Raw genomic sequence first — 10,635 nt, 5'->3', positions numbered from 1 at the left:
TTATATCTATATATGTAAATGTTTGTATATCTATAACAAAAGTAATTTCCCTCTAGGATTATTAAAGTATGTCTGAGTTAGTTTGGATGCTCTTTTGTCTTCAGAAAAGGCATAACAGAGGGGAGTGGCAGTTTAGTGATTGGGGCATAGAGCTTGGAATCCTGAGGTTCTGGGTCCGAGCCCAACTCCTGCAGACTGCCACTCTGGGTCTCTTAACCCCCGATTGCTCCCCGGTTGCCCTACGATGGCAGCCCAATGCTTCCCAAGGGGATTGCAGAGTTAAATTTCACAAATGTGAAATCAATAAAATTAAATTATTATTAATACTTCACGGTTTCTTTCAACAAGATGTCAGAAACCTTCCTCCATCCCATTCTTATAGCTGACAGTAGTAGCATCTCCCATTGATGTTCTTCTGCTTGTCTTGGTTTAAAAAAAACATTAAAAAAAGAAGAAAAAAAACTCCTTTTAACAGCGACCACCTGGATATTGTCTATTTTCTGACCACTCTATTTGCCGCCTTTGGTAATTAAGGTGCACTGATGATTTAATTGAATAGATCATATTTAAGGAGCCAGGAGGGGACCACGGATGTCTCGCTCAGAGCATGCTACTACAGTAAATTGATGTCTGTTGGAAAGACTTTCTCAAAGTTTAGATTGAACAGCATTTTTTTCCCTCTCTTAAGCAGAGATTTAGGAGAAGTTTAAAAGGTTGTACTTTCTTCCAACGTTTGGGTAATGCACCTTGAAGAACAGAGAGATATTAAATGGGTTGCTTGGGAGTTGTTGCAGTAACTTCAACATAAAGTTGAATATTGCCGATACTCCAGGTAATTAGTCGTTAGAGATTGGTTTCAGGTTAAAAGGCAAATCAAGGTTTTAAAACAGTTCAGATTTAAAAATGCTTCAGATTTCCTTATATGGTTTTTTCAGATTTAGGCTCTTTAAATAAGATGACATAGGAAAATGCCAAAGTGGCCATCTTTCGGCTACTGAACCTTTCCTAAGCAGAATCACACAATCCCCTTTAGTTGCAGCAAGCTGCCTGTCAGCTGACTGAAAGAAGACTCCTGCATTTACCAGAAAGAAGGTTTTATTCATTTATTTATTTATGTTCTCAACTTTTATTGTCATTACTCTGTCACAAGTACAGAGCAACGAAAATAACTCTCTGCATTTAACCCATCCCCTTGGGGAGCAGTGGGCTGCCATTGTGCGGGGAGCAGTGTGGGGTTAAGGGTCTTTGCTCAGAGAGCTGGAGAGGCAGTCTGTGGAAGTGGGGCTTTAACTCAGGACCTCAGGATTCCAAGCTCTATGCCCTAACCATTAGGCCGCCACTCCCCAGTTTTAGTTGCTTAGAAATATTTCTGATTGGGAAAAACTAAACGGTAGTAGTAGTGATGTAGGACCTTTTAGGTGGGCACTAAAATAAAGGTAGGAATGTATAATGGGGGATACGTAACATTTATTAAGTACTGGTTCATCTACCTTAGTTCAAATTTCATTCTTGATTTTAAAAGACTGGGAGAAAATTTTGATTTTAATTGACTCTTGTATTTCTGGAGATGGAGAGAGACATAAGTTTATCAAAGAATTTTTAAGAATGTTTAAACAGTAAAGGAGGAATGTTTTTTTAGTGTTTATATTCAAGGTATCACAACTGGCACCATTCATTGGTTTTTAGTTTGAACCAAGCAGGCTGGCTGCAGCTGCTTCTGGCTGCAGTTCATTTACGATTCATTCAACTTTTTCATAGTTTCTGTTGGCAAGCTGTGATTTTAAACCATATCTGCTTTAAAATAATTTGATTAGAATGCTGTATTGTTTGGTTTTGCTTTATTCACATTTTGGAGCAGCTCAGAGCATGAGGACACAATATATGTCAATTACCTTGATAGTAGCTCAAACAACCTCATGAAATGGACCAGGTAGAGAAAAATGTTTCAGGAAATTGAGAAAAAGATGAACAAAAAAAGACATGAGGTTTAAGCAAACCTTAAGCCTATAGTTTTGCTTTTTTTCCTTCTTAGTATTGTCATAATCTCCAGCTAAATTTGTGTGGCTATCTTTCAAAGGTTAACAAGGTAATGTTTAGAGAATAGGCTTGTTTTAGTACTCCATCTTAAAAGTTTTGCCTTGTGTTTTCAGACTAAAACCATTTTTACTTTTTTAGTTAATTCATTGATTTAGACAAGCTATTCTGTTTCCTCCAAATGTGTTTGTTCTTTTAAAATATTCATGATAAACATTTTATCTGCGGTAAAACTAACAATGTTAAAGTAACATCTGTGTTAAATTTCTCACTTGAATTAAAAAGAGGTGGCAGAGCCTCCCCATGACTCTAAAAACAAAATGTTTGTCGTTGCCACCATTCAGAATAATATTCATTCTTGGGCTGTAATTTGGTTTGGTTTATGACACGGGTCCCTAATGGAGAATTCTCTCTGGGCGATGCCGGGTTTAGATTAAACATCCATTGAAGTGGAAAGAGGGAGAAATGAGATACAGTGCCGATGATCAGTTAATATTAGGCTCGCATCTCTCATGATCTTTGCATTTTCTATTGATGCTGGAAGACAAACTAGTGTTTAATTACTCCTAAAAAGTTTTAATCAAACCTCTCACTTGGCATTCTCTCATGTTTTTATTATTTTTGTGGCTCCAGTTGAGAATTTGGAGAATTCTGATTATGGTTTCACATGTTTATTTGATTGCAGGTAAGATGCGCGGCTGTGTTTGCTCTGGGAACGTTTGTAGGGAACTCTGCAGAGAGGACGGATCACTCCACCACCATCGACCACAATGTGGCCATGATGCTGGCTCAGCTGATCAACGATGGCAGCCCTGTGGTCCGCAAGGTCTCTTTCACACAATCGTACTTCACAAACAAAATACAGGTTTCATACCAGCAAGCATTTATGGCAGAAATCCAGGCTTTTTTTGTTTTTCTTTTAAATATCCTGCTGCAGCAAACACAGTTAAAGCCGCATAAGCTCTTTAAACCTTCCAACAGTGTTGATGCCCTCTATTCTATCACATCTGGGAATAAATAATGATGTCTTTATTACTGTTGCTGTAATGCTCCTCCTCATTTGCTTGTTTGAAGAACACCGTGATGGTGACTCATCTTAGGGTGCTACTATCCCTCTGTTTCGCTGTTTTATATTTCATATCTTGGTTCCCCTTTTTTTAAAACCACCCTAAAATCTGTACAAGTGTCAGACCAAATGAATATTGATAAACAGCATATGGAGGTTCAGGCCTTTGGTTTTTTCCAGTGCGCCCCAATATGAGGTACAGAAGCCTAAAAATCAAGCTCAGAGTAATAAGCCATTTCACACAGATGAATGATTTTGGCGAATATTGTATTTTCCAGGCTATAAAGGGCCCAAATGTCAAGCAATGCCTGTAGAATGAATACCCAAATTAAATCTGGCCTCTCCCTAAGGATAACACTTTGAATAGTTTTAATCTGAACTGTCAAAATAATTTAACTGTCATGTTTGTAGTTTTTTTTATTTGGAACACATGAATTCTAATTGACTTCCCTCATAGTGTTTTAGTCTGTTTTATTATCTAACTGTACATGCAGGGCAGATGGTATGGATGTTTTCTTGCTCTTTTCCAGGAGCTGGTAGTAGCTCTGAGTCACTTGGTGGTCCAGTATGAGAGCAACTTCTGCACAGTTGCCCTGCAGTTCATAGAAGAAGAGAAGAATTATGCTGTACCGTCACCAGCTAACACCTCAGGTATGTAGCGTTTTAAAAGTGCAGATCCTTTTTGAAAACATGCCAAATAAAACCCGTGTTCTGACTGCTTTTTGTCGCATGGAGCATTTAGGATCCAGTTCATGCAAAGGAAAATCTAAAACTTTTTTTTTTTTTTTTTTTTTTTTATGCAACAATGGTTAATTATTTGTATATTTGGAATGCTGTGAGGATAATTCCAGTTCCACCAAGACTAATAATTTTGGTGACGTTCAGAGCTCGAGGCTGAGAACGCTTTGCAAATCTGTCCCCCATTTATCCGTCACAGGTTTTAGATTAAATTTAAGGAGGAGTTCAAAGGATCTAAGGCTGGAGTTAAGCTTCTCTGCACAGGCAGGTGTGTAATGTGTTTCAGGGGTAAGTTTATGTGGAAAACTGCACATTAAGTAGCTTTTTTGGCTCTTAATTCACTTCTACATCTTTAACCTAACAAAAAAGGGGAGTAAATCAAAAGGTTGCACTTCTGTGGCACTGTCACATTTCTGGGTGCTGAAATTAAAGAAATAATTCTTCTTTTTTTTCCTGAGTAAAAGAATTTTTCAAAATTTTCACGATTGTCTCCAAATCAAGCTGAGGGTTTTGTCTTTAAGGTTAGATCAGTATATCTGTTGACTATTTTTTTTTTTTTTTTCCAACGATCAGAACCTGGCAACATGACTCCAGTAAGGGACAGCCCGGCCATCCCTCGTCTTCGGTCCGTTAATTCCTACACCAACATCCGAGCAGTAACCACCGCTCGCAACCTGAACAAAAGCCTCCAGAACCTGAATCTCAACGAAGAAGGTATGACGGAGACAGATGGATGCTCAGACACTGATTAAAGACAGCTTCATTGAGGAGGAACAAATTGGCTAAAGCGTATTTGATAAGATTAATTTCTAATGTTTTGGAGTCCCCTCTTTAATTTATCAGCCACCTTTATGCAGGAATGACTTAGAGGGACCCTAATAGAGCTATATCTGCAGTCCAAAGCTTCAATCTGTCCCAGTCAGTTCCCTGTATCCAAAAGGTGCAGAGAAATTGACACCTGTAGTTAAATTACCCCTGAAAATGGATTGTTGTCGTTTAAATTCAGATTTTAACATATTAATTGCTCTGGTACCTTCCTTCCCATAACCTCTCCACCCTCCAAATTATCTATAATTGCTAATGTTCAGAGTTTGAGGACTGCATTTAAATTGGTTTGATTCTTAGTTTTCCATGATGCTTTTCCATTCGTTTCATTATTGTATTCTATATGTGATTTCTTGATTAAGTTCAGCTGGTTTCATTTACCTCTATCATAGATATATTTATATTTTACATGGTTCCTGGGTTTGGGGGAAATATTTTATATTCTCCTTCATGACTGTTATTAACAACCCTCTATAGACTTTGATTTGATAAATAAAGCAATAAGAAAACAGCTCCAGCTTCATGTGCTGATTCTGATTGTTATAAAGCACTGTGAGCTGTCCATGGTGCTGAAGGGCAAAAAACATTTCTCTAAGTTGTTAAGTTATTTTTTTGTTTGTTTTGTTGTTGTTTTTTCTTTGCTGCAGATGTATTCATCCAAAATTAAACATTTTGTTCTCAAACGTTTAAATTTAATCAATTGTTGGATTATATTAGAAAACTAACTATTTTTTTCAGTTTAAGAAATATATCTTTTAGTCATGTAGTATTTTGTATCAGTTTTGATTTTTGAAGGTGAGCAATGACACTGGATAGAGTATTCATTCAAAATGCAACAAGTTTGAAACCAACTGAAATATTTAGCTGAAGTTCTGTGTTTGCTTCTCTCTGCTTCTGAACAAGCGTTAAAAGAGCCAACATCTCCTGCTGAAGGCCTCCAGGCCACTTTCGACCCACAATATGTTATTGTTTATCCCACTGCATGCAGCTATCATGTCTTCCATAATTCATTGCTGCACAACGAGTTAACATAGATCTTTGATTGAACTTATAGACAGGAAATTATGAATATAGTTTATAGCCCATTTGCTTTTTACATGAACCCTATATGGAGTTTTTACAACTTCAGGTCTACAGTTTATTTGCTTTTCTTTTTTTCATTCAAAAAGATAGAAACTGATAGTAAATAAAGAAAAAAAGGAAAGGTATTTATCAGTAATATTCATCATCAACCCATGTTGTGGTTCTTGAATTAATTCATGGGTCTCTTTTAGAAATAGTGATGCCCAAAATAAACAGTTAATTTCTCAAAGTAAGGTGACCTTTCACAATAAGCAGGAAAAAACATTTCCTTATCGCACTTTTTTCATCTGGTCTGCAACACTGCTTTGCTGACCCTGATCCCTCTGTTCTTTACCCTAATGTAATACATCAACAGTTACGTCTAGATCTAAATATTAATATTAATTGTCTATTTTTTTCTAACCTTTTCCTATCAATAATTGCGTTATATGTAGATATCTAAAAGCCTACTTAAGTTGTATTTTGGCAGACTGAAAAGGTTGAATTATTTTGTTTCTTAAAATAAGTTCTGAATAAAGACAAATAATCTCTATCCCAGCCAGCTGTAGAAATGTCAGTCTAACATTTCCTCCCACAGCTTTTCAAGCACCCAGCTGCCTGCTGTCACTCCCAGCCCTCTGTGTTTCTGTCACCTCCCTGTGATTCAGGCGTCCAAAGCCAAGCACGCTCCCCTCCAATCCAGCGCTGCCAGACTGAGTAATGCCATGAGCTCTGCGCAGCGCTAAATCACCAGCGCTCTGTGAAGTGCCTAACCTACTGCTGACACCATTTCTAGTTCACATTCTCTGTGCTTGCTCCAATATGCAGGAGTGTTTATCATCAATGAGCTTAGAGCAGAGCGGCTCTTTATTCTCAACCAATCTCCATTCTCACATTTCAGCCTGTGGTTTGTTAGGAGGATACATGGCATTTGAGCCTGTATGAGTCAGAGTAATGTTTGGGGGAACTGTGAGTTACAGCAGCTGATGACTGGACCTGAATGTTTAGATTAAGTTATGAGAGCCTAGCCTCAAGGTACAACCGCATTTGCTTACACATCTGAAGGTTATATGGCAGTTTATTTTTATTTGATCATTTATCCTTCAATAATTGAAGTAATAAATACCAAGGTTTTCCATTTATGTTAACTCTGTTTGAAATCCTCTCGTCTTTCCTCTTCAGGTGGCCCAGCAGCCCTCTCTCCTGGTAACCTGAGTACCAGTAGCAGCGCCAGCAGCACACTGGGAAGTCCTGACAACGATGAGTACATCCTCTCCTTTGAAACCATTGACAAGATGCGACGGGTTTCTTCGTATTCCTCCCTAAACTCCCTCATAGGTAACAACCACCTTACAGTTTTAAGGCTCCAGAGCTACAGTTCAAATTCATGCTTAACATTGTGTAAGAGGTTACATAACAGGGGCTCTAAAGAGGCTCTGTGTAGTTCAGGTAGATTGCAGCTTACAAAGAAACAAGGTTAGAAGGAAGGCTTTCTGAAGAGATAATACAGATAAAACCAGAGCTTCAAAGATGAGCGTCCCTTAAAGAAGCTTTCATATTTTCTGCTTCCAGTTTTATGTCCTTTTTTACACACCTTTACTCTCTCCTGTGATAAAGTCTTGAAAGTTTCCTTCCTTTAGATCATTTCTCACATTTTATCCCATTTTACCTTCATTCCTTTACTTTTCCTTTTTTTGCTTATTTTTTAGAAGTCACAGCTGTTTTCTGTGACTCAAACTCAGCTCATATGGTGTGAAGCGAATGTTATTCCTAGTGTTTTCTTTTAGCTACAGGTGTCTGAAGTCTACGTCTGGTTTCGTGCTACCCAGGAAATTTGAAAACTTTCCTTTTAAAAGAGGAAACAGGGTCTGACCCAGGGTATCATTCATAGAAGATCTGCCACAGTAGAAGAAATATTAAACGTCATGTGCAAAACATAATCTTTGCTTGTAAAGCACGTTTTGTGGCTTTCGGAATTACTTATATGTATAGATTCAACATTGCCTTTGACCTTAAAAGAATTAATGGTTTTTTTTTTAATAACTGGGACTCCAAACCTTATGCTTCATTAGTAATGAATCTGCAGTGATTCAAACATGATCTAATGCCTTCATTAGAAACATTATGCTACATCTGCCCTGCTGCTGCATCTGTTATGCTGCAGTTTGGGCAGCAGCTCTCACTGGTATTAACCTGGACGATAGCTAATCTGCAGACAGAAAATTAAAAACAATAAAGGATGAATGCACTTTGGAAGGATGGAGACCTTTGGGCCTCCCACAAGAGAATCACTGCCTCCAAATGTCGGTAAGAGTAAAAAAAAGTGCAAAGAGCATCAGAGAGGAACATGCAGGACATTAAAGGTATAGTTGAGGATGTTCTTTTTCCAGGTGGATCATCAAAACAAGTGGTCTTCCTAATTGTCAATCAGTCTGGTTATATATTTATGTAAGCCCGTCCTATGTGCTCGTCCCCATTTTCACTTACCGGTGGTGAGTCTGATATAGTGGAAAAATCTCAACTCTTCTTTTGGAAAGTAAGCTTGCATGAGCGATGCAAACAGCAACTTTTAAACAGTGTGCACAAGGAGAAATGGGCTCATGCATGCTCTTGCACATGTTTAATAGCTATTTCCTCACAGGAGGGGGTACAGGGTTGTGCATGTGTATATTTTTTTTAAGTGGAGAGGGCGGGACTTTTCAAAAATTCGTGAAAATTCTCCACTATACCTTTAAGGTGCTTTTGGATCCATTTCCATTCTCTACTTCTGTCTGTTGTTTGGTGGGTTTTACCATCTGCTGAGGCAATACAGACATTTTAAAAGGAAGCTCCAATTACTGAAATAACAGGGATATAAAACTTTCTTTATTCAGTTTTCTTCCTAATTCGCTTTTGTCACTATGTTCAACATTGCTGCCATAAACCGATTTGTAATTTTAACTTTAAAAGTTAAAACTGCTGCATTAATCTCAATTTCACTTACAAGCACGTTTCCTTCCAGTTCCGATCTAAACTAATCTTTTTTTTTTGTTTGTTTGTTTGGATGGCTTCATATATCAGATAATCTGATTTACTCTGTTCTGTTTTTACAGCTTTTAGCAAAATCTGCTCTGTAAATCTATTTAAAGTCATTGCAAAACTCTCCAAAAAATGTTCAGTTTCTTTTTTATTTCCTTCAGGAAGGTAATGAATCTACTAACCGAAGCTTGAAAATCTAACCTCAGTCTGTCATCTACTTCTGTGGAAACTGTTAGTTTATCCTCTGGGAAACATTTGACAAAAACATGAAAAGTTTGAAAGTACATTTTTGATGAAAAAAGACTGTGATTATGGTGCCACACCATTTCCTCTCCTTATAATTAAATTCCCCAAATCAAATATTTGTTGCTCATTTAAACCCTTTTCTGCTGCCATGAGGTCCCAGATAAAGCATGATGGAAGACGTACTGGCCGTTCGCCCACTAAGCTCTGTGCCAGCTGCAGATGTAAACACTTCCTGCCTTCCTATGAGACAGTTTGAACCCCCACCTTGCATCTAGCTGCCTGAATACAGACTCAGCTCTTGTGTTGTGACCTGAAATCACATATGAGTTTATCAGAAGCATCACTTGTAAGTCTGATTTGTTTGTTCTTTTGTTTCTTTCTTGTTTGTTTTGAAGTTGTTCTCCTAAAACCCGCAGGGCTTCGTTCTTCCTCTCTCCTGAAAACTGAGCTAATTCATTTCCTCTTTTTGATCCCCATTTTGGCTTTATCAAATCTTTCTGTGAGCAAAAAAAAAAAAAAAAGTGTGTTATGATGCAGCCGCTTGGAGGAAATCGAAGTCATAAATGATGTTTGCAGCCTCGGCTTAACATCGGGCTGCAGGAAAGCAGCAGGGCAGCAAAACTGTGTGGGAGGGCACAGTTGGCGTAAAGTGATTTATTAACTTCCCACTACTATCATTTGTACTAATCCTACCACACTGTGGAGACCACACTGCTGTTTTTATTAGGCACCATCGTGCTCAAAATTAGGCAAAGGCTCAGTTTTGTCCATTAACCTTAACGTAGGACGCAGTGCAAGAATATTGTAAATTCAGAGCTCCTATATGACAGGATAACTTCTGTTTTTCATCTCAGGGTTTTACAGATCTTGATAGGTTTGGAAAAGAGGAGTATAAAAAGGTTTACATCTCTGTCTCCTAAATGTTCTATCATCCATTGTTTCACCAATTGGCAGGTCATCCGTCTGTTTGCATATTATCCATCCATTCTTCCATCTAGCTGTGGTTTATCTGTCTGTAAATCCATCCTAGGTTTGTCCAGTCTTTCATCATTTCTGGCCACAGACCAGAGATACCAACCCTGGAATCAACCCTATAGATATTAAACAATATCTATTGGGGGGGCAGCAGCATTTTTCATTCCATCTAACCCTATTTTGATAAAGCATAAAACACATAAATGGTCTCTGCTTAACATGCTGACACATGTTACAGTTGTGCTGATTAAAATCTATATTTACTTAAGAGAGAATAGCTCAACTTGCAGTATAGTTTGTGTTTTTATTGTAATATAAACACTGCCTGGCCCAAAAAAAAGTCGCCACCTAAAAAAAAGGTCACTCACTCTAATACTTTGTTGGACCGCCTTTAGTTTTGATTACGGCACGCATTCGCTGTGGCATTGTTTCGATAAGCTTCTGCAATGTCAAAAGATTTATTTCCATCCAGTGTGGCATTAATTTTTCACCAAGATCTTGCATTGATGATGGTAGAGTCTGACCGCTGCGCAAAGCCCTCTCTAGCATATCCCAAAGATTCTCAATGGGGTTGAGGTCTGGACTGTGGTGGCCAATCCATGTGTGAAAATGATGTCACTGCATGAAAAGTGAGATTTTCGTCCCCGTAAACCCCCGTAAACTCCCGCAGA

General features: G+C 38.1%; 1 protein-coding gene across 4 annotated transcripts in view; it reads left to right on the top strand.

The window, feature by feature from the left end:
- rptor (regulatory associated protein of MTOR, complex 1) overlaps positions 1-10,635 on the top strand; it is a 214,629-nt gene that overhangs the window by 141,530 nt on the left and 62,464 nt on the right. For all 4 annotated transcript variants that reach the window (XM_015375832.1, XM_015375830.1, XM_015375831.1 and 1 more), the window contains exons 18-21: positions 2,720-2,860; positions 3,631-3,751; positions 4,412-4,552; positions 6,908-7,063. In XM_015375832.1, coding sequence (XP_015231318.1) covers positions 2,720-2,860; positions 3,631-3,751; positions 4,412-4,552; positions 6,908-7,063 — 559 coding nt within the window. The remainder of the gene's footprint in view (positions 1-2,719; positions 2,861-3,630; positions 3,752-4,411; positions 4,553-6,907; positions 7,064-10,635) is intronic.

Source organism: Cyprinodon variegatus, unplaced genomic scaffold, assembly GCF_000732505.1.
Source record: "Cyprinodon variegatus isolate N-32 unplaced genomic scaffold, C_variegatus-1.0 Scaffold126, whole genome shotgun sequence".
NCBI lineage: Eukaryota > Metazoa > Chordata > Actinopteri > Cyprinodontiformes > Cyprinodontidae > Cyprinodon > Cyprinodon variegatus.
This window is presented reverse-complemented; position numbering and strand designations above follow the sequence as displayed.